Genomic DNA, 27355 nt, shown 5'->3' on the forward strand with positions numbered 1-27355 from the left:
ATCAGGAAGTCTTGGGTTCGGTCCCCCCATCTGGTACATCCTGGCCATGTGACCCTGGGCCCCAGACACTGAGGGGTAGAGCTGGTGTTGACCAACTTTGCTAGGGGCAACTTCCTTCTCTGGGCGTTGCCCATACCAATGAAATTACTGGTACAGTTCCTGTCTCCCTTTTACAAATTAAAGGTGGTTCCTCTCAACCTTGGTACCCACTGGACCTGCTCTTTTCATCTTGTTGGGGTTTGGTTCACAAAATAATTAATATTAGCATCAGGCGATGACATTTTAGGCCATGGCAAGTCATATCACCTCTGAGTCTGTTTTGTCTTCTTTAAAATGGGAACCATGCTTGTGGTTGACATGTGTAAAGGGTTTTTTAAAGGCTATACATGTACAATCATATTAAACATATCTCCAAGTTAGTCATGTTATGAAAGAAGAATCAGAACAAAAGGGAAAAACCACGAGAAAGAAAAGAAAGAGAAAATAGTATGCTTTGATCTGCATTCATTCTTCACAGTGCTTTCTCTGGATGTGGAGAGCATTTCCCCTCATGAGTCTTTTGGAATTGTATTGGATCATTGTATTGTTGAGTAGAGCTAAGCCAACTGGTCATTTCAGGGTTTTGCAAGCCTTAAAACACTGTATAAATGCGAGCTGCTGCTGGCTGCCGATGCCACCACTTAACACTTATTAGGTTGTGAGGAAATGACTTTGTAGAATCTTCAAGTGTTAGAGTAACGTGAGTAACCAATCAATTGAACATTTATGAAGATTAAGTGCCAGGCACTATGATGGGCATGGGAGATTCAGATGCTAAAACAGAACTGTCCTCAGGGAGCTTACATTCCCTACTGGAGGGAAACAGCTTGTAAACAAACAAGTAAAGGTAGAAATATGTTGTGGTAGTTTCTGGGGTTTCTGAGCTAGCCTCTGGTCCAGGGACACTTGAACTGAAATCTTGCCTTTGACACGTACTTGTTATGTGACCCTGGAGAAGTCATCTATCCTATCCCAGAAGGTGCTAACCTGTACTGGTGGAGGGAGCTTTCCTCATCAGTCGTCCCCTCTACAAATGAGCCCACAGGTCCGGTCCCAATCCTTCTACTTACATATGAACATATTGTTAGAATATAAGGTTTTTGAGAGTAGATAGATGGTCAGTAGAGTGTTGGACTTGGAGTCAAGAAGACTTGAGTTCAAAACCTGCCTCAAACACTTACTAGCTTTGTGATCCTGGGCAATTCACTTACTCCCCATTTGCTTCAGTTTCCTTTTCTGTAAAATGAGAGTAGTAATAGCACCTACATCTTATGGATGTTGTGAGAATAAAATGAGATCATATTTGTAAAATGTATATTTAGACTTCCATCTAAATGCTAGATATTATTATAAGGGATTGTGTCCTCCTTTGTGTTTGTACCCCCAACACCCAGCATGGTAATTGGCGTACAGTAGGAGCTTAATAATTGCTGATTGACTGTCCTCTCTCCTTGTTCCTTGGTTTCTGTTTTTATAAAACAACCTTAATCACAGCAGAGGATAAAATCCTGAGAACCTAAATTCTGGGTTTATTTAATCTATGTTACATCTTCCTCCCCCCACATTTCTTTATTGAATTATTCTTTTCTGATGGAAAGGGATGGAGTCATTGCTTTCTCTGCTCATCTTTTTTAATAGCTCATAATGGTTTATTTTTTCCCCTCAAGAACTCTGTCTCCGCAAAGGAACATAATTTTAATTTTTTCCAATTACTTAGAAATACACATATTTTTGAGGTTACTTCTCTGTTCCTGGAACCATTTAGTGTTCCAAGCAGAAACCTTTATAGTATCTCCTAGGAGCAGCCAGGTGGCTCAGTGGATAGAGTGCCAGGCGTGGAGTCAGGAAGACCTGAATTAACAGATCTTTACTAGCTATGTGACCTTGGGCAAGTCACTTAAATGCTATTTGCCTCAGTTTCCTCATCTGTAAAATGGGGATTAATAATAGCACCTACTTCCCAGGGTTGTTGTGAGGTTTAAGTAAAATAACAATTATAAAGCCCAGCATTTGGCATATGGTAAGGTCTATGTAAATGTGAGCCATTATTATCCCGAGTCTCTTTTCATGTCTTGGCTCAGAGAAATGGACTTTTTGATGTGGTTATGTACGACTGTACTGTTCAATGAGCTATCTTGGATGTTTTGAAGGCCTTATTCCTCTGTTTGACATTTAAAAACCTTCACAACTTGGGATGAATGTGCTTTTCTAGTCTCTCCATGACTTGCTTTCACCTGCTTTTTTTGCTTTACAAGCTCTCTCTCAACTCTGCACTTTTGCCCGTAATGCCTTCCATCCTCACCGGGGTCTCTTCAAAGCTCAGCTCCACACTCCCTCCCATGGGAAGCCTGTCTTGATCCTTCCTGGCTGCTAGTTCTTCCCACCATCCCATCCATTACCTTGGATTTAATACATTTTTATAAGCTTATATGTCTAGATGTCGAGTCCCCCTTCAGAACGTAAGCTCCTTGACATCATTTTTAAATTTGCCTCAGTGCTTAGCACATAGTAGGTGCTTAATAAAGGCTCGTTGACTGATATTTGTGGTGCTGTGGAATTCATTGTGCGATATATTCAAATAAAAAATCCAGTGGGCTTTGTAGAAGGCTGTGCCAATGGAGTGTTTTCTTTTGTAGGGGAGTGGGTTGGACGTGGGTACCAAAGTGATTCCCTGTGTGTGGTGGACAGAGGCAAAGAAACTGAGATGGGTGAGATGAGTGAGAGAGCAGGCCTAGGGTGGAGCCTAAACACCTATCTCTGGACAGAAACAACAATAATAGCAAAATGAATCCTTGTAACAAAATCATAGCTTTCTTTGTGTACTTGAGCCCTGGGTCTTTTTACGTGATCTACCAGTTTTTTGAGAGTTCTACACTTTGGTTTAAAGAATCTACTGCAAAAGGAAAACAATGGGGCAAGGGTGCCTAAGCAAAATGAAAAAGACCTGGGGACCTTAGTGGACTGCAAGCTCCATATAAATCAACAGCATGACCTGTCAGCCCCCAAAGCAGATGGAATCTGTAGGTTGCTTTAAGAAGGGCATAATGTCCAGAACATGTGAAGTGTGATTCCTATCGTACTCTGCTCTCTTCAGATCCCATCTGGATTGTTGTGTTCATCGGTATTAGATTCTGGCAAAGACATTTGACAAGTCCCTGAAAAGGGTCAGAAATCATGCTATAGCAATTAGAGTGACTTTCAAAGTGCACCTTTCGGTTGGAGAATAGGCAGCTTGGCGGAGCAATGGATAGAATACTGGACCTGGAGTCAGGAAGCTGTTGTTCAGTTGTGTCTAATGTTGCATGTCTAACGTTACATGACCCTATTTGGGGTTTTCTTGGCAAAGATACTGGAGTGGCTTGCCATTTCCTTCTCCAGGTCATCTGACAGATGAGGAAACTGAGGCAAACAGGGTTAAATGACTTGCCCAGGATCACACAGCTAGTAAATGTCTGAGGAGAGATTTGAATTCAGGAAAATGAGTCAGGAAGACCAAAGTAAAAAAACTGGCTTCAAGCACTTACCTGTGAGATCTTGGGCAAATCGCTTAACCTCTGTTTATCTCAGTTTTCTCAACCATAAAATGGGAATAATCATAGCACTTACCTTACATGGTTGTGAGGGTCAAATGATATATTATTTGTAAAGTGCTTAATGCATAGTAGGCTCCATATCAATTCTAGCTATTATGTTTATTATCATAGGAGACTTGGCAGGAGGGGATGACTTTGAGTGTTTGAAGAGCTGTTAACATGGAAGAACAACCATAGGCTTAAAGGGACCTTAGATGTCACCTGATCCAGCCCCCTCATTTATTATTATGATAGCCAATAATAACAATATTATTAACAGTAGTAAGCAATAGCTAGCATTTATGTAGCACTTTAAGGTTTGCAAGGTGCTCTCTGAACATTATCTCATTCGACCCTCACCACCACCCTGGGAGGCGGATGCTATTATTTTTCCCTTTTTACAGACGAGGACACTGAGGCTGAGAGAGGGAAAGTGATTCACCCGGGGTTATATATTGGCAAAAGGCAGAGCCAGGATTTAACTTGTTCCAGTTAGCTCCAGAGGGCCAAAGTAGGAGTACCAGACAGAAGCTGCCAAAATATTTGAGATATGAGATCTTTATCTGAGAAACTGTCTATAAATATTTTGCGTACCTCATCTGCCCCTCCCCCCCTGCCATGCCAATTTTCTGCTTTCCTTCTGATCTTGGCTAATTGTTTTGTTTGTACAAAAAATCTTAATTTAATGTAATTGAAATTGTCCATTGTATATCTCACACTGTGCTCAATCCCTTGTTCATTCATAAATTGTTCATCTACCCATAAGTCTGATAGGTAATACGTTCCATGTTCTTCAAATTTTCTTGTAATATACAATAACAGAAATATTGTTTTAAGAACAACCTTGAGCAACTAAGTCATTTTGACTATTATAAATACCTGAATGAATGAATGACAAATGATCTATGAAGGACTATCTGCATCCAGAGAAAGAACTGAGAACTAGAAGCATATATAGAATGATTTTACACACACACACACACACACACACACACACACACACACACACACCAGACATATATACACACACATAGTTGTGTCTAATGGTAGCTATCTCTAGGGGAGGGGGAGGGGAGGGAAGAAAAAAAGGAAAAAGAAGTTACGTGATAACTGAGTTACATATTTAAAAGGAATAGCAAGTTATATATAATAGATTTGCAGCTTTATGTGCAATCATCTTTTTTCCTATTCCACTGTGTTATAGATATACTTGATTTATTTCTTAAAACCAGAATAAAAAATATATATACATATATACATATGTGTGTGCATATAGAGAGACAGATAGACAGATAGATAGATATAGCGAGGCAATTGGGGTTAAGTGACTTTCCCACACAGCTAGTAAGTATCAAGTGTCTGAGATGGGATTTTAACTTAAGTCATCCTGACTCCAGGGCCAGTGTTCTATCCACTGTGCCACCTACCTGCCCCCAAAATAAAAAAAAATTTAAAAAAGTTGCCAAAATGCAGATTTGACGTCAGGAGAAGCTGCTTCCTGATTAGGTTTCTAGAAGTGGGATGGGCACTGCCTTGGGAGATAGTGGGCTTCCCTGATCATTAGAGGCTAGTTGACTGCTGGTCAGGGATGTTGTTGGGGGGATTTGGTACAGGTTTTATGGTCATAGATCCAGAACTGGAAAGGACCTTGGCAGCTGTCCAGTTCAACCAACACCTTCATTTTACAGATGAAGAAACTGAGGCCCCAGGAGGTGAAGGCATTGTCTTGTAATTAGCATGAGAGGTGGGGCTTGAACCCCAGCCCTCTGGCACCAGAGCCAGGGCTCTTTCCACTGTAGAAGGGGCACAGGGGTTTTTTTTTTTGGCCGCGCTTTCTTCACTCTTCGTCAGGTTGTTGTAGGAAGTCTCCATATTCGTCATTCTTCATGGCACAGTTATGGTCCATTACACTCATATGCCATAATGTGTTAGGCCATTTGCCAATCTCAAAGCAAACATTTTGTTCCCAGCTTTTTGTTATCACGAAAATTCTATAGGCATTTTTGTGCATATGATTCTTTTCTTATGGTCAAGAACCTCCTTGGGATGTAGTCCCAAGGCTGGAGGAATCTCTGAGTCAAAGGGTATGAACAGTGTATAACTCTTCTTGCATTAATTCCACATCATTTTCTAAGATGGTTGATTCAGTTCCCAGCTTTGCCATCCTGTGTTCCCGAAGCCCCTCCAACAGTGAGTTTTCCTTCTTAGCTCGATAAGTAGGAAGTGATAGATACCTCAGGGGTGTTTAAATCTTCTTTTATCTGATTATTAGTGATTCTGAACATTTTTTAGCTTGTTATTTGATAGTTTATATTTCTTACAAAACTTATTTCTTCATGTCTTTTGACACTGAGTCTCCATTTTGTTTGATTTATTTTTGAAAGCTTTGTTGATGCTTTTGATATTACATTCCTTTTCTTGTATATTCATATGCCATTTATTGAACCATTACTCGTAACACAGCAAACACAATTAACTAATAGTGACTATGCACCATATTTTGTATTTATGCTTTGTGTACATACTATATGTAAAATAAACAGAAAACATGAATAATTCTATATTATTATAAATATATACTTATATTCATTTATAATAACAACATTTATAATGTATATTTATGTAATTGCAATAATATATTTGTACTTGTAAAAATCTGTTGATATTTAAATGATTATATACACATACAATACATGTACATATATAATGTTGTCTTGCCCAATAGAACGTAAGCTCTTTGAGAGAGGACGATTTCATTTTTGTTTTTGTATCCCCATCCTGGCCCTTAGTAGACATGTAATCGATGCTTGTTGATTGATGACTGGTTGATGGCATATACAGTATTCCCTACTTGTAACCTCTTCTTCTGTACTATGAAGAAGGAGGAATATTTCATCATATTTTTTTAGTTTTACCTTTGGGCTTTCCTGCAGCCACTTTTGAAATGCTTAATATTTAAGTTAATCATAGAATAATAGATTTACCTTCAAGGTCATCTAATCTATTCCCTCATTTTATATATTAGGGAAACAGACCTAGAAAAGTGGGGTGACTTGTTCAAGGTCATCCAGGGGCCAAGGTTGTGGATGTTCCATTTTAGAGGGCAAATAGATGAGTCTACAAAGAAAAGGATCAGTCACAGAAGAAAGAAGAAAAACAACTTAAAGCAGGAAAAAAAATTTCAATTTCCTCACCTGAATCATTTTTAACTTTGCTTCTAGTTCAGAGTTCTTAACCTTTTGAGTGTCAGGGATCTCTTTGGCAGTCTGATAGCCCCCTTCTCAGAAGACTATTTTTAAATCAAATATAGAGGATTACAAAGGAAACCAATTATATTGAAATGCAGTTATCAAAATATTAAAAGCAAAACGAACCCTCTCAAATCTATTCTCAGAACCCTTGGGGCTCCATGGGCCCCAGGTTCTAGGGTCCCTTCATCTTTGTTCATATGTCTAGATGGGTAAGTTGGCTTGTCTTTGTCTTTCAGATTTCAGAAGGAGGTCTCTACGTGTGCATGAATACGTTCCTGGCCTTTGGAAGGGAGCATGTAGAAAGGCACTATCGGAAAACTGGGCAGTGTGTGTACATGCATCTGAAAAGACATATAAGAGAGGTAGGTGAGAGCTGGCTTGGCCAGGGTAGTCTTTTATTGGGTCTTGATGAACAAGATGTATGCATGTGATTTTCCATGGATTATCTGACTCTTTTTGGCTAGTTCCAGATTATCTGGTTTGGGGAGCTGAGGATAACCCTGTCATTGAAATCTATTGATAATCCCAAATCTGGATTTCAGCCATTAATTTCACCCTCCCCTCTCTCTAAAGTTTTGAGTGCAGCTGTTTGGTGCCCTCTTAGATCTGAGGATGCATTGACTTACAAGCAATGAAATGTTCCAAAGCTGGATGGATCATGGGAGATAGAAGGAAGAGACTCAAGGGGCCTAAATAGTCTGTAAGTTGAATGGACAGTTCTTTGAAAGACTGAGAGTTGGCTGTATTTTAACATAATTTCCATTCACTAGAGCCCTATTTTTCTATTAAAGCCCTCCTTTCAGGCCTCACTGTGGTGTGGAGACAGAGCTGAGACCTTTGTCATGTCCTGCCATGTTGAAACAGCTTCAAGGATGAAGGTCTGAATGCCTGTCATCCAGCCTTGCTGACTTTGAGCAAGTTCGTTCCCATGGTGGCCATAGGGTGGAAAGGTTTTTGCCCATAACAACTCTCAAAACCCATCTGCTCAATTGTAGGAGGTTGTAATAATCAAAGGCCATTTCCCTGGGGAGGCAGTGAATATGCTTATTTATTTCCAAAGAGCTGAGGGAAAGGGGGAGGAAGTGGAGGAGGAAGAATCAAATATATGATTGATAGCAATCACTGACATTTATATAGTTCTTGAAACTTTGGAAAGTACTTTATGTTTATATCAGATGAGCCTCTCTATATCCCATTGAGATTTATTGTTCCCATTTTCCAGATAAGGAAACCGAAACTGAGAGTGGTAAAGTGACTTGCCCAACATCACACAACTGTCAAATGGCAAAGGGGGGATTTGAACTCAGGCCTTCCTGACTCCCAAGCCCAGCACTCTACCCACTAGGCCACACTGCTTTATGGTTTATGCCACTTGGAAATATAGTTAGTAGGTAAGAGAGCAATATGTTTTGGATAGAAAGCAATATGTTAGATAAACAGTATATTAGAAAACAAGTTTGGTTCTTTAGTGGAGGGTGGTGTGGAATCTTGGCTTTGGTCCATCTTGTTTATTGGGAAACTTTCCAGCAGTTGGAGAAAGCCATTCTGTCTTTGCCTGGGGGGAGGGAGCACCCGCATTAAGCCAATCTCTGTTCTTTGAAATAGTGAAGAAAGAGAACCCCTGTAAACCTTGATCCTTGTGAAGTTCAGATCGGGCCTTTGTGTTTAGGTCAAATACACTGAAATGTGGAAGTGCAAACAGGTTAGAATCACCGAAGTTTTGCATTTTGGAAGGTTAGTGATTTGTTTGAATTATCTTAGTTTTTACAAACGGAGGAGATTAATAAGGCTCAGAGATGTGGTCACTGGTATATGACCTCTGGGACTCATCTAGGTTGGAGCTCCAATTTCTGCCCCTCTTGAGCAAGCAGGGTGTTGGAGCATGGTTCGATTTGGGGTCTGGTTAGCCCTGCTGATTGGCAAAGAACTCAGGGACACTCTTTGGAATAGAGCTGTTCATATTCTTCATCTGAAAGCAAGTATTTGTGATCCCCAAGTTGGGGGTGGGGGGCTTTGTGTGGTGGGCAACCTATGGACTACTCCCTTTCCAATAAGAAGGAGCTCCTCTTGGTCCTCAGAGGTCCATGGCCATTCCGGACACCTGACTTGTGAAGAAGAGGCTGTAGACTTAAGAAGAAATTCTTCTAGCTGTTCTACCAGGGCAACAGGAGAGGGCTTGAGGGTCCCATCAATCCAATCAATAAACATTTATTAAATGCCTCCTATTTGCCAGTCACTGTGCTAAGTTCTTGGGATACAATCCCCAAAATAAAATTTCTTGATTCTTCCTAAGGAACTGTAGGGGGGCAAGTCAGCAAAGTACTTTGATATCCAAGACTGGATCAATACCATTGGATTGGAGGGGAAGGGAATTTGGTTCTAACTTTAGAAGGTGAGGCTTTTAAGCTAGGCAGGCTTGAAGTTTCACATCCCTACATGTGATTCAGTTCAGCGGGTACCTACTGTGTGCTAGACAAAATGAACGAAAGGAAAAAAATGAAGCAGGTCCTACCATTAAGGAACTTGGGAACTGTAAGAGAATTATGAAGATAACAGTCAAACCCCAAAGGAGTTAATCCTTCCATGTTGAATAGTATAAAGCCAAAAGGGGGCTTGAGTCAAGTGAATGGGAAAAGAGAATTAATAACACTTCAGAACTGCCCAAGAGCAGAAGAGAGATGTTGGGGCCGATTTTTATTCCTTGGCCACTGGAAAAGAAGAACAACAGAAATATGCTAATGTCAAGTCCAAAATTTGCTCTTTTTAATGTTTCTAGAAGACAAAATATGTTGGAAATAACATGTGTGATAATCAAGATGATTCCACCACCCCACCCTTCACCAGAAGGTGTCCAGCAAAGACTCGACGGCCCCCCGTTGGCAATGTTGTTGAGGGGATGCTTGTTTGGGTAGCAGCCAGACTAGATGGCCTCTGAAGTCCCTTGTACCTCTGAGAGGCTGAGTTGGATTCCACTTGGGACTGTGTTGGAGGCCAAGAGAAATTTTCAAGTATAAGAGTGGCTTGCTGCTTGGGTCCTAGATCCTAGGGGTCATCTTTCATGTTGCTCTGTCTCTTTCCAAATGGAGAACTGCTGGCTGGCTGTGAACACTGGGGTAGTGACTGATTGATTGACAAAACAGTCTGATGATAAAACTCCAGATGGAATGTAAGAAGATATTCTATAAGGTAGACATGAGTCAGACTGCTTCTATAGATGTGGAGCTCATGGGACTCTGGGGATTAGCCCTGATGGCAACCTTGAACTCTGTAGTCCCCAGAAGCCTAGAGGTCCATTGGCTAATTAAAGGGCAATTGGAGTGGTGGGGGAGGAGGGGTGCTGATATAATTATAGTTAATGGTGGTTAGGGATGGGAATGGTTGGTTGCTTTAATGTACAGCCTATCACTAGACCCAGGTGAATCCCATTGGAGGTGTGGGAACTAGCCACTACACCTGCTGATGTTTGCTTAGAGTTCAGAGATTTTTAAGTTTAGAATTGGAAGGAACTTTCAAGGTCATCTGAAGAGATCTAACCCCTTCCTTTTATAGATTAATTCATTCAAACAATATTTATTAAGTAATATTTATTACTATGTGTCAGAGACCAGAAAGACTAAGACAAAAAAAAACACAGTTCGCTGTCCTCAAGGAACTTATATTCTCTTGGGAGGAGAGTGATATGTATTCAAAATATTATATACAAAGTAGATCCAAAGTAACTTCTGGAGGAAGGCACTGTCATATGGTGGAGTCAAGATGGGCTTCCTGTAAGAGGTAACATTTGAGTTGAGCTTTGAGGCGAACTAGAAGTATTTTGACTTCTGTGAGGCATCAGTGCATTTTAAGACTGGCTGCTTAACGTCAAGGAGCTGGGTGCTGGAGTGTGGTGTCTTAGGAGTAGCAAAGAGTCTGATTTGATTGGAATGTAGATGCATAAAGTGGGATTATGTGGGGTATTGTTAGAAAGCTAGGCTGGAGTTTTCATTTTATCCTCCAGGTAAGAAGGAGCCACTACAGATTCTAGAGAAGGGGAGTGGCTAAGGAATTTGCCCAAAGTCTCATACTTTGCAAGTGGCAGTTGAGATTCAAACTCAAAGTTCTTTGGCTGTCCACAATGGCACACTAATCCAATGACCTCATTTACAGAGGAAATGGCTTGTTTAAGGCTTTACAGCTAGGACCTGGTAGAGTCAGTATTTGAACCCACACCCTGTGACTCCAGAGCCAGCCTTCATTTCCAGTCTAGGCTGTTGCCTTATGTTGATCTTTTCTACCTCTCCCAGTGCCTTCCAAAATAGCATAAAGATAAATAAAAATTAAAAATAAAATAACATAATAGATTCTCTAGTTGTATTATTATTATTTTTAAAAGCCTGTATTTCCCCCTGAGGACCGAAATCTAGTCCAATGTAGTTCTTGTATCTTCAGTTACAATTTTTTGAACTTTTATTGAGTGTTGGGGGAGGGAGCAGGGTTCCAGGAATGAGAGGTGGTGCCTTCTGGTGTCTGTGACTCAGTAGCTACCTCCTAGTGAGTTGCCAGAGGCAGAGACAGAAGAAATCTTGCTCATGTCATGTAGCTAATACTTGTCAGAGTGGGATTTGAACCCAGTTCTTTGCTGACTCCAAGCTCTTTTTTGACTCTTTCCCCCCTACACAGGTGCTGCTGCCTCATGGAGTCTTCGACCTAACAGTATTTGAGATGGTGTAGAGCAAGTTTGGTTGGGTATTGGAGTGTGGCCAGGATTCTTGTCATGAGTCTGTTTTTAATGGAAAACTTTCCCCCAGTTGGTGAAAGCTGACTGTGTCCTCTGGCAGTGATGTTAGCCTTGAACTTGTTAAGATGGGAGCCACCCCCGCTCTGCAGCTTCTTTGCATTCCAGCTGCTGGTAGAAACCATGGGAACTTTCTTAAATCTGACAGATCCTTGGCTAGACTTGATCAAACTTTCTTGTGTTCTGAGTTTGTGTCAATGGCTATAGAGCCGAACTTTTAATCTAAACAGACAAATTTGTCTCCCTAAAATCACTAGAAAGCTCTTATAGTGATTAATTCAATCCAACCCCCCCCAATTTTAACAACTATTTAAGTATCTACTGTGTATTTTGGGAAAGATAAAAAGATAAATGTGACATGGACCTAGTTTTTGTGCAGCTTCATCTAAAATGGGGGACAGGGAGATAGGGACATAAATAACTAAGATACAAGAGAGATTGTGATAAGGAGGAGGCCAGGGGAGAGCCTGAGAGGAATGGGAGGAGGGAGAGATCTCTTTCATCTGGGAAAAGGGGACAGGTCTAAGAAAACTGAATGGGGAAAAGTGGCATCTGAGTTGGGCCTTGAAGGAAGAGAGCATGGTATGGTGGAAAAGAGGTTGTATTTGGAGGCAGAAGACCTAGGTTCATATCCTCGCTAACCCCCTTTGCCACCTTGGGCAAATCACTTCACTTTGGCCCTCTGTTACCTCAACTGTAAAAGGAAAGGGTTGACCTAGGTTACTGCCAATTCCTCTCCTTGCTCCTGAAATTCTTTTAAATTAGTTTTAAATTATTAATATTTATTAAATAATATTTATTATAATAATATTATTATTAATAATTGATTTAAATTTTAAATTAAATTTTTTTAAAAGGATGAGGGAGAAGAGGGATGTTAAAATAGCAAGCAATGCCCTTTCTGGGCCTCAGTTTCTTTATTTGTAAAATAAAAGACTTGGGCTTGATGATCATAAAGTCCTTTCCAGTTCCAGCAATTTCTCTATGTTCTCATCTTAAATTCCTTTAAAAATCCCAAACAAACCAATACTGAAAGTTGTAATTGCCTTTGGAACTATTGCTTTTTTTGTGGAGTGAGGAATTTTAGGGAAAATAGAATACCTTTTTATTTTTGCAGGAAGACATTAATTTTGAGTATGTGATATTGAGGTGTTCTTCAATATCACTGTCCTGGCAATTTGAAATTTTGCCAGGAAAAGCATTACGCTCAAAGTACAATGTGTGGGAAGCAACACTGGACTTTGTACTCGAGCATTTGGGTTGGTATAGGCATAAAAGGCTGGCCTCAGGAAGACCTGAGTTTAAATCTTCCCTCAAACCTTTACCAGCTTGGTAACCTTGGGCCAATCCCTTAGCCAGTGACAGCTTCAGTTTTCTCATTTGTGGAATGAAGGGATTGGACTCAGTGGCTTCTATGGTCCCTTCCAGCCCTCAAGGGGCTGTTAGGATCCTATGAATTCTACCTGCTTGAACTTAGTCAAGTCAAGAGAATTCTCTGAGTCTCCATTTCCCGTTCTATACAATGAGGTGATTAGATTATATAAACTGTAAGGTCCTCACCAGTTCTAAGTTCTAGCATTCTATGATCCTGGGTCAGGCCAGTGAAGTCATCTGCTATGGACCCAGAGCCAGGTCTGTGAAGGTGCCTTGGGGTCATTCCATTGAGGACTACCTTCATCTAGATTTTCACAAGTTTGAGTAACTTAGATGTCCTACTCATCATTCTCCAACCTGCTCATTTAATACTATAGTATAAGATAGTCTAGTGCCCCTGGAGGATACCTGAATGTCTAGCAGTCAGTAGTCTGATGTCTCTGTGAACAGCGGGGGCTGTGGAGTCGGGAAGACCTGAGTTCAAACCTGGTCTCAGACACTTATTAGCTGTATAGCCCTGGGTAAATCACACTGTGCCTCAGTTTCCTTATCTACAAAATGGGGATAATAACAACACCCATCTCCCAGGGTTGTTGAGAGGATAAAATGATATTTATGAAGTGCTTTGCAAACCTCAAAGTGATATATAGATGTTAGCTATTATTATTATTAATACAATAATGATAATAATAATAATAGCTATCAGATCTCAAAGAGCTGCACGTGTCTGAGGAACATCCCAACTCCTCATCTGTCTGCATCTTAGTTACTGTACAACCATGTAGTCATGGGCATGCGTTATCTAGGTCCCGGGTGTCAGCTTTTTCTTTCATCTGTTCCTGTTTTCAGGCAATTGGCTTTTCACTGTCACCATCCCTTCTATCCAACAGCAAGTGGGCTTGTTCTAGAAATTTTTCCATGGGAGAAGAGGTTGCAGCTAAAATGCATTAGCTGTGTATTTCATTTCCCTCTCTCATCCCTGTTCTTGATTTATGAGCTAATTGAGAGATGACTGCAAGTGTAAAGAGCTGAGGAGTCACGATGCTGAGTTTCAGAGGTTGGAGGCTCTTGAGAGGGAATGTGAAAAGAGGGACTGCCCTTCCATCCTACCTAAGATAGGCTTCTTGCTTGGGGTGGGGCAGGGCGGGGTGGGGATCTCTCAAGCTTTCACGTTTTTACTGTCCTAGGCTCCTTTCCCCTTTCCCTTCTGTATCCTTCACTATTCCGGGCTTACTCAGTGCCTCATTGCCCAGCAGATACACTAGACGTGTGCCCAAGTTTAACAAAAATAAGGTGGGTGATAAGCTGAAGCCAATTTGGCTCCTATTTGTGGACACCAAACCCTGCCTAGTATAACTCGGGGCAAACCACTCAGTTTCCTCATCAATCAGGAAGATGAGCCAGATGGCCTCAGAGGTGCTTTCCAGCTTGAGCGCTGTGATCCTATGAAATAAGAAGAATAGTTTCTATTTTACACTGCGCTTTCAGGTTTGCACAGTGTATTGCATGTAGTAGGTGCTTAATGAAGTGCTTTTTGAATGACTATGCTTATCAGAAACCTGAGGCAAGTACTGCAGATATAATTATCCTTATTTTATAAGGAGGAAACTGAGGCCCAGAGAAGTTCAGTGATTTGCCCATGGATGACACTGCAATTGAGTGTCAGAGGCAGGATTTGAACTCAAGTCATCCTGGCTTCAAGGCTGGCCCTCCAGCTTTTTAAACTGGTGCTGCGTGTGTAGGCCGTATTAGAAACTATTTGAGTGTGGCAGCTATGTGGTACAGTGGGTAGATGTGGTGCCTGGAATTAGGAGGACCTGAGTTCAAATCTGGCCTCAGATACTTACTAGCTATATGACCTTGGGCAAGTCACTTAACCCCACTTACCCTCCCCCTTTTCCCCTGAAAAGAGACCATTTGTTTCTGTGCATCAGGCCATAGCATCACATCTTGTGTTTGTGACCTCCCCACTTTCTTTCTGTTTTAGGCTTTCCCAAGTTAAATTTTATGTATAGTTACACACAACATAACTATATGTAATAAGGTAAAATTCTGTTTAAAATAATTTATGTAATGTTAAGGAGATAGTAATCCAAAAGAAATATTTGTATCTAAATATTTCAATCTAAAAAACCCCTGGCTGTCCCAAATTCAATTTTAAGCCATGAAAGCTGTATTTGTAGCATTTTAAAAAAACCCCAAAACAAACCCCAAACCTTTTCTATGTTTGAAATTTATGTGGAAAATATAAGTAGTACTTTGATATATTTGAACCAGTATTTAATAGAATTTATTTGTGGGGGTAGTGTGGCAGGATGGTGATATACCACCTGGTAGATTTGAAGTCAAAGGACCCATGTTCAAATCCTGGCCCTTATTACCAGTGTGATTGAACAAATTACTTTGGCTCTCTAGTCCCCTTTTATAAATCAGAGGTTTGGACTAAATATTCTCCAAGGTTGATTTCCAACTCAAAATCTATGACCTCATATCACCCACTATTTGGGGACATATTGGTTTTAATGTCTTATAACTTTTTTTCTTAAGTATTTTACAGCTGAATGTAGCTGTTATTTTATATATCTTATCAACAAATCAATCAGTCGCATCCATTGCCTGGCACGCAATAAACATTTAATGTGTGCCTGTTGATTGATTGATATGGTTTCCTCTTTTTTTTTTCTATTCCCTTCTTTCTCTTCTGTTGTGTAGTTAGTATGTGAAACTATTATTCACATTTTGGGGGAAAATAGTCTTGTGTCAACATTTTAAAATTTATTTGATAATGGGCTTTTATAAAACAATTCATTTTCCTTGATTGTACATTTATGTTTTCATTCAGATTATAATTGATGAAATTCAGGTAACAGAGCAGAAAGGGAGTAGGATTTGGTATTGGAAAGACCTGGGTTCAAATTCTATTTCTGTTACTGCTTATCTGTGTAATTTTGGAGAAGTCACTTCCTTTTGCTGGCTATCAGTTTCCTGAGGGGATTGAATCAATGGAATCAATACTGAGGGGATTGAATTAGAAGCTATCCCACTCCAAATCCTACACTCCCAGTTTTTGTATTTTCTGAATCCAGTTATTCTTCTATATCAAAATCCTCTGTCTCTGTCTCTCTCTCCTGTCTCTGTGTGTCTCTCTTAATATCTCTCTTTGTCTGTCTCTGTCTCTCTGTTTCTCTCTGTCTCTTTCTCTATGTCTCTCTCAAAATCTGTTCCTCCCTCCCTCCCTCCCTCCCTCCCTCTCTCTCTCTCTCTCTCTCTCTCTCTCTCTCTCTCCCCCCCCCCTCCACCTGCTGTCTCTCTGTCTCTCTCCCTGTTTCTCTCTCTGTCTCTCTCTGTATGGGGGTGGAGGGTAGTATGGATCCGTGATTTCATCAGTGTGGGGTACTCCCTGCTGTAGAGATCAAAGACTCATCAGCAACTCAGTCTTTAAAACTTACAGTCTTAGAGAGTTGGATTATTAATGATTTAAAAGCACTAGACTTGGAGTCAGGAAGACCTATGCTTAAATCCCCCTTCAGACACTAGCTGTGTGAGCCTGGGTAAGTCACTTTTCTGTGTTTCACTTTCCTATTCTGTAAAATGAAGGTGTTAGACTCGATGACCTCTCAGTTCCTTTACAGCTTTTTATTTATGATCCTGGGACTAAGTTTTATATTTTAATATTTACTACTTCTGTGACCTTGGGCAACTCACTAAGTCTCAGTTTCCTTATTGGTAAAAGGAAATGACTGAACTAAACTCTGAGGTCTCTTCTAGCTCTAGATGCATGATACGGTGCTAAAATGTAATTAAAATATACAAAGCAACAATATAATAATAGGAGGAGGAAAGAAGAAAGGAGAAAAAAAATTGTATGTAAATTATATGTACATATATAAATTTATTATATATGTTAATGGAACAGGAAGTTGTACATAATAGATTTTAAGTTTCATGTGCAATCTTTTTTTTATTATACTGTTATAGAAAACAAACTTATCTAAAAATAAAAAAGAAATGGTTTAATACTTAAAAAGAGAGGTGGCAAACCAGGCCTAGTTGGCATTGGAGCCTGCAACATTCTCAAGTGGGGCCCAGACCAGATTAAAATGTAATTGGGAAATATTTAATAAAATAAACAAAAATACAATAGAACATAGTGTTAATATGTGGTTTTCTAATTCAACATACAGCATGAAGGGATCCTTATGTATGGTTTGGTGGCCCTGTTTCTAGTTCAGTAATGCACCACTGCTTTAAAACACTCATATGTTCCTTATGATACTACTAAAAAATTGTCAATTATATGGAAAGGCCCCTAAAACATTAGTGTTTAATGGACTCAATTCCATCATAGGGTTCATTCCTATTTATTAGAGACAGGAAGTCATCTTAGAATTTAAAACCTAGGCAGCTGGAATGCATTAATGGCCCTCTCTTAGGTCCCCAACAGCTTGGTCAAGGGCTGGACTGAGTGGTCTCTTAAATTCCCTTTTGGTTCTAAAATTCTGTGAGTCAGCTCATTCCACTCACTGGCTCAGGATCCTCCATGACCCCTGCAGCCCTCCCTCACCTCTGGAACATCTCGTGTAGTGTAGGTGTTTCTTCCTGGTCTTCTGTAAAGTGTTACGTCTCCCTGAGCTCGTCTGTGTTACTTAAACATTGTTTGAACCATAGGCTGGATTTCAACTGTGTATCTTCTCACTTTTCTTTTTCCCCCCCAGAAAGTAACAGGGGCATCTGGTGGCGTCTTACCCAAAAGGAGGAATCCCAAGCTATTCTTAGGTATTGTAAATGGCTGTTTTCCCATAGTCCTTCTAAGCTGTCTTGTGTGTGCCTTTTATTTGAACTTGTGTTATGGCCATTGCTTTGACATGTATGGAGGAAAGAGGCAAGCTTCATTCTTTCTGCTGATTTGACTCCATTCACCTTTTGGTTCCAATCAGTGGGGAAGGGAGCTTTATGCCATTCTCTCAGTGGAAGTAATAATAATAATAATGATAATAATTATTAATAATAACTCACACTGATAAAGTGCTTTAAGGTTTGCCACGTGCTTTTTGTATTTAATAACAATAACTTGCATTTATATAGAGCTTTAAGGTTTGCAAAACACTATGCACGTGTAATCTCATTTGATAGCATTTAACATTTGCTAAGTATTTAATAATTACTGCTCTGAGAGGGATTTGAGCTGGCCTGGTTACAGTTTGTAACTCCTTTTAAAGAGGGCTCTGGGAGTTGCTACTCACCAGACCTGGTTTCTGATGTGTGTAATCTTGGCCAAATTCAATTTGCTTTAACAGATTTTTTATTTAATACCTCTTCTGTATGAGACACTGCTTAAGCTTTTCCTTCAACTTCTCCCGGTATAGTTTTCCCAGGGCATAAAATGATGAGATGCTTTTCTGTCAGGACTTAACTAGGGTGGGGTGCGTAGGGTTCTGCCCCAGAAGGTGGTGACAGGGTTTTCAACAGTGAATACACAACAATGCTTAGCAACTGGTTGGTAAGGATAATTAATTAAAATCAGAAGCTAGTAGATGATATGCTAGGGTGAGCTCTTTCTTTGCCCTGGCCTGCTTCTTTCTCAAACCAACACATTCCAGCATCTTAGGGGCTCTGATCCCTCCCTGCAGGGCAAGGTTCTGCCCCGCCCCTTCTGACTGAGGGGGCATTTTACGCTTCTTAGCTGGGGTGTGGTTTGTTGTGATTGCTTCAGGTGCAAAAAATGGATAATTATACCTCTATTTGCAGTCTTCTTAGGGCCCGCTGTTTTGGGAACCAGTTAATGTACAAAATACATTTTTTGGACTCTTGTTTGAAAGGCATGGTACCATGAAATTTCAAGGACCTTCACTGGGCACTTTTTTCCCACCAGGGAGATCATTAAGGATCTCATTGTTGAGCCTTACTTTCCCCTACTAATTCATTCTCTTTTCTTCTGATTTTTCAATTCTTAGTTGATGTCTCAATGATAAATGGACGATTCTCCCATGGTACGTTTGCTTTCTGTGGTCTGAAGTCAGCATTTCAGTGTGGGTCAGTTTTCCTCCCCCTCATGTCCCCCACCTCCGTCTCATATCCCTCCATAGATTCCTATCCCCTGACCAGATGTTCTGTATTTGGACTGGTCAAGTAGTGAGAATGAGAGACAAGAGGTGGATACCCCAAGCATTCCATTGGCACCCCTAAGTAGGTAGGAACCAGAGGAGGGCTTTGTAGGAGGATTTACAAAAAAAGAAGTGGATGAGAATAAAATTGAGGAAGGGGGAATGTGGAGGCTGTGATTTGTACCCAAAGTCACAACTAGGGAGGGACACTTTGGATCTTGTGCCAGGACACCAACTTTATGCATAGAAATAACTGGGCTGAGCAGGACCTGATTAATGAGAAGAATTAGTTAAAGTAGGAATCTAGAGATGGTAGTTATCCTTCCTCTCCTTCCCCACCAATCTGTGGCGGTACCGCAACTGAACTCTACCCAAACCTTCAGCAGGGACCACAGGTGTGCTTTGTTATTTTTTCCCCCGAAGTGTCCTGGGAACACCCAGGTTGATAGTAAGATCTTTTAATGTGGTAGGGTAGAAAAAGTGATGGTTCTGTCTCCTTGTTTGTAAAATAAGGGGGTTTAACTAAATTGCCCTAGTTTGTGATTTCCTGCTAAATAGCCCTGAGGGGACCCCGATGCCCAAATGAGCTTGGGAATACCTGTTACTGGGGGTCCCCATTACCACCAATAATGGAAGGTTAGCTTTGCGATATAACCTCAAATCAACTTTTGGACCTGTGACTTACTTCAGATTTGTTATGTGAAATCTAGGACACTGACAGGCTGAATTTGTCCAACTTTTGGACCCACGTTTATCACTTCCCTTGGTTGAATCAGGTCAATCAAGGACCATCAAGTGTAGAAGAGCCTGATGTTCTTTGTGTGGAGTGTCATGGCAGGGGATATTGTTCTGGTGCTCCTGCCTCCATAATATTACAGAACTAAATACTGGGATAAACACCTTATAAAGCCAGTCTCTAGGAGTCATGCTCACTCTGTGCTGGTGGGTCAAGGATGAGCTGCGGTGGAAGCTCAGGAATTGATATTTAAAATGATTGTGCTTATCATTATCATAGACTAGAAGTCAGAGGAAGTTGTGGTCAGCCTAAAGTATAGAATGAAAATGAAACTGCCACTGAGACTTTGTCCTTATATCCTCTTCTGCACACATTTTTTTAAGAACCCTTTGGGCACCAGGGATTGTTTTCTTCCTCTTTTCTGGGCAATACTTTTTATATGATTGTATCTGTATTATTTTTTTCTTTTAAAAATGTATCCACCTATTCCCTCTGTCTCTATATCATGTTTCCTTCCTGGAGAGAGGAAACAAACAAATCCCCCTCCTCACCCACTGAACATTTCCCCATGACCAAAAAAATCAAGCTCAAACATTTAACAGTGCATTCAGCCCTGCACCATTCTCCTGTGAGAATGGAGGCATGTTTCGTGATCATTTTTTTCAAGACAGGATCAGGTTTTATTTTCAGTTACTCAGATTTCAGCTTCCTATTCTCACAAATTATTGTGTGTATTTTTCCTGCTTTTTCGTTCTGCATCAGTTCATATAAGTCTTCCCATGCTTCTCTGAATACTTTAGAGTCATCCTTTTTACTGCACAAAAATATCCCATTACATTCATATGCCGTTGTTTGTTAAGCCCCCCCGCCCCCGTCAACAAACACCCACTTTCTTTCTGATCCTTTGCTAGCACAAAGCACTCAATTCGTTTATTTATATGCCCCTACTGTGGGCAGGCACCATTCTAGGTGTTGGGGGTATAAACATAATAAATGAAACAACAGTCACTCTTAAGAAGGTTATTTTCCATTGGGGAGATAATATACATATATATGTGTGTATGTGTATTATATATATGTACATACACACACATATGTATATATACAGAAACAGAGACAGAGACAGACAGGGACAGAGAGGGAGAGAGAAAGAGGGGAGAGACAGACTGAGAGAATAAATGCAAGACAAATAGATACAGAATTAAATATGAACCAGTCTGGGAGGGCAACAGATGCTGAGGTAAATATTGCTTGGAATATGATGATATATATGTATTTATAGGTATATATTATATATGTACAACTATATTTAGTACACACAATATATATATACACAAATGTATGTATATATACATTTATGTTTCTATATTTGTATGTATTTATATGGCTCTATCTATCTATTTATCTATCTATCTATATCTTTTTTTCTCTTTGATTTTCTTGAGCTACTTTATCGCTCTTTCTACTGTTGATGGCTTTTCCCCCATTCTCCACTTTAATGCCCAGCACTCAGCACCCTCGTGCAGATTCCTGGCTTCCCAAGCCCTTCTGTTGTACCTGACAGGCCTCCCTGAGCTGTGCCTTCTCATTTAGGTCTTTCCCTGGTTCCCTTATCTAAGCATATCTAACTTGTGTCCTTTGCTGAAGGGCTCTGGTACCAGCTAAGCCTTTAAGAGAAAACAAGTGGATTGAGCTAATTAATATTAGGGTATTAGCTGCTGATTCTTTGCCATATGTTTTCATTTTAACTAGGGACAGAGGGGTGGCTCTTTTAAAAAAATAAACAAGTTGGCAGGTTAGTGGGAAGGGACTTTCTGGCATGTTTCACATCAAACCTTATGAAAACATCTAATAGCTTATAACACTGAGTAAGGTTCTTGGAATATTAGAGAAGAATCTGTTCCCCAAACCTACACCATTTTGACAGAGTCATGAGATCACAGAATCTAGTTTTCTCTTGGGACTTTTCTGCAGTCATCCATTTGTGGTCGCAGAGAATGAGGACCAAAGTATTTTCCCTCTCTTGACATGAGTGATGCCATTTTAGAATAAGCTGTCATTTCAGTGTACACGATCACCCACGTTTTGCTTTCTTCTACCTCGGTTCTTATCCAAGGCCACAACAAAGAACAAGGAAAATTTATATAATTTCAGGCTCAGTCAGTCAGTCAACAAACATCTATTAAGCACTTCCTGTATGCTAAGTGTAGAGACTTGAGGCAGCAACAGTTGAGGCAAAACGTTATGAGAACCTGAATTAGGATTATGGTTGTATGAATGGAGAGAAGGGACCATATACAAGAGATGTTGTAAAGGTGGAAAGATTTGGCAATGAATTGGATTGTGTGAGGGTGAGGATTTGCCCAAGGTTACTCAGGCTCGGCCCAAAATGAATAGAGTTAGTATTCGAACTTGGGCTCTTGAATGCCAGATCCGATACTCTTTAGATTGCCCAGTACATAGCCCGATGTCCTGCTAAGATCAAGCAATTAATAATAGCTTTAGTTACAACTGAATCACTACAAAATTTGAAGGACTATTTTCTATTACTTCACAGAACTCTGCTGTTTAGACTTTTAAAAACAAGATACTTATTCAAATCCAAGTTTACACCTTTAGCTATGGAATCCCATGCCTTCATTCTTTGCTGAGTGCTTCAGATCTTCTCGAGGTGCCAGGTATTTGGAACACCATCCTACCAAGGAGAGGCAGTGTGGCACTTTGGTGGGAACACCAAGATGGGCAGAGGATCTGGGTTCCAATCCCGTCTCTATTTCACAGCTTCTCTGGGTTTCATTTAGCTTTCTTAACTGTAAAATGATGGAGTTGGGCTTGATGAACTCCAAGGTCTTTTCCAGCTCTAATAAAATAATTATTCATATTAATAACAATTTTAAATTTCTTTTCTGCTTCCCTCCCAACTGAAAAAAAAAGAATAAACATAGGAAGGCAAAACGAATTCCAGAATTGACCACGCTCAAACACGTACATCTCATTTTGCACCCTGAGTCCATCGTCCCCTGGAATCTTGGTTGGTTGTTATGTTGATCAGGGTTCTTAATTCTTTCAGAGTTGTCTTTACAATGTTGTCAGTATTATCTACATTGTTCTCCTGGTTTTGTTCACTTTGTTCTGCCTTGTCCTAATCATGTATGATTCTAAAGTTTGTCACACAGATACTATGTCCTTTTAACATGACTAACTTTGAAGACATGATCTCCCTCTCTTCTTACATTATTTTAAAAAGATAAACCCAAACAACTGAAGAGATATCTGATGCTTAGTTCAGTTGGCATTATATAAATCATTCTTACCATTCCCCTACTTCTTCTCCCCCAGCCCCCCAGCCATCTTCCCCCACCCAGTTTGCTTTTACCACTGGGTGTGTCACATTAGACTTTAAGCTTTCTCTGAAAAAGTTCTGTTGATTTAAACATCATTGACCTGTTTGGCCTCTCTGTAAAGTCCTCCATCCTTTAGAAAGGTCCGGGCTTTAGTTGTGACTTCTCAAGGCACGGTCCATAGGAGAGTCAAACAGCATTTCCTTGGGGCGAGGCTTGAAGGGTGAAAAAGAAGAGAAGACCATAGTGCCCCCTCAATACTTCAAGTATCTCTGACTTCATCCAGTGGCAGTTCTTGCCTCCGACTTAGGTCTTATCATCTCTGAAACTTAGTAGAAGATCTCCGGGAGTTGGTGGAGTCAAAAGTTTCTGGTCAAGCTAGTACTGAACCTCTCCAAAATTATCTAGACTGGTCACCAAATGCCAGACCTCTAGGCTGTCACTGGGAAGCCATTCTAGTTTGATGGACCCTTCCAGAGGGTGTGTGCTGGTGGCCTAGACTTGGAGAACCTGGCATCATCTCTGGGCCATGATGTGTCCCCAGACATGGACTTCAGTGGAGGACTATGGGTCCTCCTGTGTTCTGGAGAACAAAGCTATCTTCTGAGGCTTTCTCAGTGGCATATCCCCAGGCTATTTACTTTGGATAACAAGATGAAGTGCATTTCTATAGGATCCTAAATGTGGAGCTGGAAGTGACCAGGGACCTCAGAGGCCAGGGAGTTCAACCACTTCATTTAAAGGGGAGGAAACAGGTTCAGGGAGGACGTGACTTACCCAAGGTCACACAGGTAGGAAGTGTAAGAGATGAGATTTGAATCTTGGTTCTCTGACTATAGGGTTGTTTGCTCTTTTCTCAGGACCTCTATGATTGAATTCTCTCCAAGAAGCAGGTGAGATAAAATCTCATAATGTCACATGGCTAGGGAGGCTTTCTCTGGGTATAGAGGGTATTGGTGATCTCTTCCCCCTAAGAAAACTACAGTCTGCCCTGCAACAGTGGGGCAGGGGATTTATTCATCTTCCCTTTGGGGGCTGGTTTAGCTCTTCCTGATAGGATTGTAGTTTTCTTTAGAACTGAGAAAACCACGCACAGCCACCTAGAGAAATAAGCCGTTCTCCACTGAAGCTGATTGGGGATCTGATTACACTCCTGTGGTTACCACTTTCCCTTGGTAACTCCCCAGGCACATCCTGTCAGGTGTTCCATCAGTCTGTCCTTCCTCCTCTTTCCCCTCCTGTCCTTTCAGCTGCTGTTTCTCATCATCTAATAGAAGACACTTTTCTGTAGTGGGGATGGAACAACCTGATGTTCAACCTAATGAAATTTGGAATAATGATAGCTGACATTTTCACAAGCTTTTTAAAACTGGTCAAGTGTTTATCCCCTTTGATCCTCGCAATAACCTGGGGAGGTGGGTGTTGTTCTTATCCCCATTGTATAGGAAATTGAAGCCTATGACAACACACAGGACGTGTGGGGCAGGATTCATACTCGGGTCTTTCTGACTCCAACTGCATCTTTTCTATCATCTGGGCCATGCTACCTCTCATATAAGGAGATAGAAGTTCTTGATTCTTCTAAAAGAAGATGCCCCTGGGCTTCCTTCTCCTCCTCCATGCAGAAGGGAACACTTAATTCTTTGCCCTCCTCTTTTACTTCCTCTGGTGGGGACATTGTATCCAGTGATGCAGACTGCAGCCCATCTGTGTCCTCCCTTCCCATTCTCTTTCTCCCTCCACCCCCCCATCCTGTGTGACTCTTGTCCATGTCATCACATGTTTATTCCTGAGGGGCTATCTCATGTGCTTGCTTCCTCTGGTTTTGACGTCTTGAGCATACAGGCTCTATCTGATAACTGTAGGTGCCCCCTAAGGCTCTACCCTAGGGTCTCTTCTCTTCTCCCTCTATGCTCTTTTACTTGGTGATCTCATTATCTTTTTCCCAAATCTTTGCCTCAGCCTAACTTTACATTACTGTTGAGGGCACCACCGTCCTTCCAGTTCCCTAGGATAGTAGTCTAATTGTTGCCCTCATCTCCTCATTCTTTCTCACCTCCCATATCTGATCTATTGCCAAGTCCTTTTGCTCCTCCCTTCCCAACATCTCTCCTCCATAGCCCTTTCTCTGCTTTGACACAGCCATCCCCTTGGTGCAGGCCCTCATTATCTTAGGCCTGGATTACATCAATTTCCCTGCAACGTCTCTCCCCAACTTGAGTCCATCCTTCACTCAACTGTCAAATGGACCTTCCTAAAGTACAGGTCTGACCATGCTATCCCTAGAGTTAATAAAATCCAATGGCTCACTATTACCTCTAGGATCAAATATAAAGTCCTCTGTTTGATTTTTAAAATCCTTCATAATCTGGCCTCTTCCTACTTTCCAGTTTTCTTTTGCTTTACTCCCTTCTGTGTTCTCTGTGATCCATTGACTCTGGTCTCCTTGCTCTTCCTCGAATGAGATGTTTCATCTTCCAATTGAGTTTTCACTGGCTGTCTCCCATCTCTAGAATTCTCTTCCTCATTATCTCTGCCTTCTGGCTTTACTCCCTCAAGTCTCAGATAAAATTCCATCTTCTGCAAGAAGCACTTATGCATCTTCCCTAATGTTAATCTCTTCTCTTTGAGATTACTTCCAATTTATGCTGTATATATCTTGCTTATACACAGTTGTTTGCATGTTAATTCCCTCTCTTAGATTGTGAACGCCTCCAGGTCAGGGACTATTTTTGTCCTTTTTTTTGTATCCCCGGCACAGTGCCTGGCACATAGTAGATACTTAATAAATACTTGTTGACTTGACTACATGAACTGGCTGTCTATGGGTAATCAGCATAGAACTTCATAAAAAATCCATATCCATAGAAGGCCATTACTTAATCATGGACAGGCCTCTGAATCATCAGTTTTTTGCCCTGGTGCTTAGAGATTATAGCAGTCTTTTAATTTAATTTTCCCAAGATGATCTTAGTCTCCTTTATCCATCTTTTAAGGGAAACCAAGGCCATTAAGTGGGATGAGACAGCTTGTCCAAGGGCATCTGCAGACCCATGAAATAAAGAGGGAGTGAAATCCTCCCTTATGCTAATAGTTCTTATGTGGTCCTCAGGGCTTCCAAGTGGTCCTTGACTTGGCATCTCATCTGTCAAACTCTAGGCTGCTCATGCTTGATATATCATTTGCCATACTGTGGGCTGCTCATGGCATCACGAATTAGTGATCTACAGATATTGTATCTAATAAAGACAATTATCATCTCGTTGGTGTCATTGCCCACAAATTAATCTTTCTGCTCTGATGAGGTTGGTGGGATTTTTCTGTTTCTCTTTCTAAAAAAATAGCTAACGGAGCCGAGAGATTGATCTGAAGACTTTAAAACTTGAGAAACACTGCTCAGGTCACTAATGTTAACTTCTGTTTGGTTTTCATGTACCCTGAAGGCTATTTTCATTTAGTTCTTGGCCTGTAGTTTATGTGAAACAGGTTGAAGCCTAAAATACACCATCAACTTGGCCTTAGTCATGTTCAGAAAATTCAGGAGAGCCCCCCAAATCTCAACGGTTCCTATAAATTGAGCTCTTTTTTCACTATTTGGGAAAATCTTTTTGTGATACTGAAATGGGAGAAAAAACTCAGTTGCCTTAGGCATTGTTCTAGCGCCTGCTCTTTAGATCAATAGAAAATTCCATTTCCCGCTACAAAAATAGCAGGATTTTTGCTTATCTCCAGCCAATTTAACAACTGTTTATCCATAATATGGTTTGTCCAAGTAAGCCCAGAACTGGGAGTCAGAACATGGAAGTACATTTGTGGATCTTTAACCGCATTGTTGCTTTCGGCCAGTTAAATGTTTGGGAAACAGATAGGACAGGACTCCAGTAGGGGAAGTTGTGAGTATTCTTGAGATAAACATTAGAATCATAGAATCTCACAGGATTGTATGGGACCTCAGAGGCCAGAATTGATATTTGAAAAAGAATTTTTTTCCTGATATAACTGCTAAGTCAGTTGTCATCCAGCTATTATTTAAGACACTCTAGTGTCTAGCCTGTTAACCTCCTGAGCAAGCCTGTTCCATTTTGGAGTACATTTTTTTTTTTGGACTGGGCCTATGATTTTGTTGGTTTGGGGAACTCCCTTGGGGAATGTTCTTGACCAATG

General features: G+C 40.7%; 1 protein-coding gene across 2 annotated transcripts in view; it reads left to right on the plus strand.

Moving 5' to 3' along the window:
- USP13 (ubiquitin specific peptidase 13) overlaps nucleotides 1–27355 on the plus strand; it is a 138621-nt gene that overhangs the window by 26684 nt on the left and 84582 nt on the right. Inside the window, exons 2-4 of one of the 2 annotated variants that reach the window (XM_036757747.1) lie at nucleotides 7099–7224; nucleotides 17726–17786; nucleotides 18965–19000. In XM_036757747.1, coding sequence (XP_036613642.1) covers nucleotides 7099–7224; nucleotides 17726–17786; nucleotides 18965–19000 — 223 coding nt within the window. The remainder of the gene's footprint in view (nucleotides 1–7098; nucleotides 7225–17725; nucleotides 17787–18964; nucleotides 19001–27355) is intronic. The other variant, XM_036757748.1, reaches the window with a different exon arrangement.

Source organism: Trichosurus vulpecula, chromosome 4 (assembly GCF_011100635.1).
Source record: "Trichosurus vulpecula isolate mTriVul1 chromosome 4, mTriVul1.pri, whole genome shotgun sequence".
NCBI classification, from domain to species: Eukaryota; Metazoa; Chordata; class Mammalia; order Diprotodontia; family Phalangeridae; genus Trichosurus; species Trichosurus vulpecula.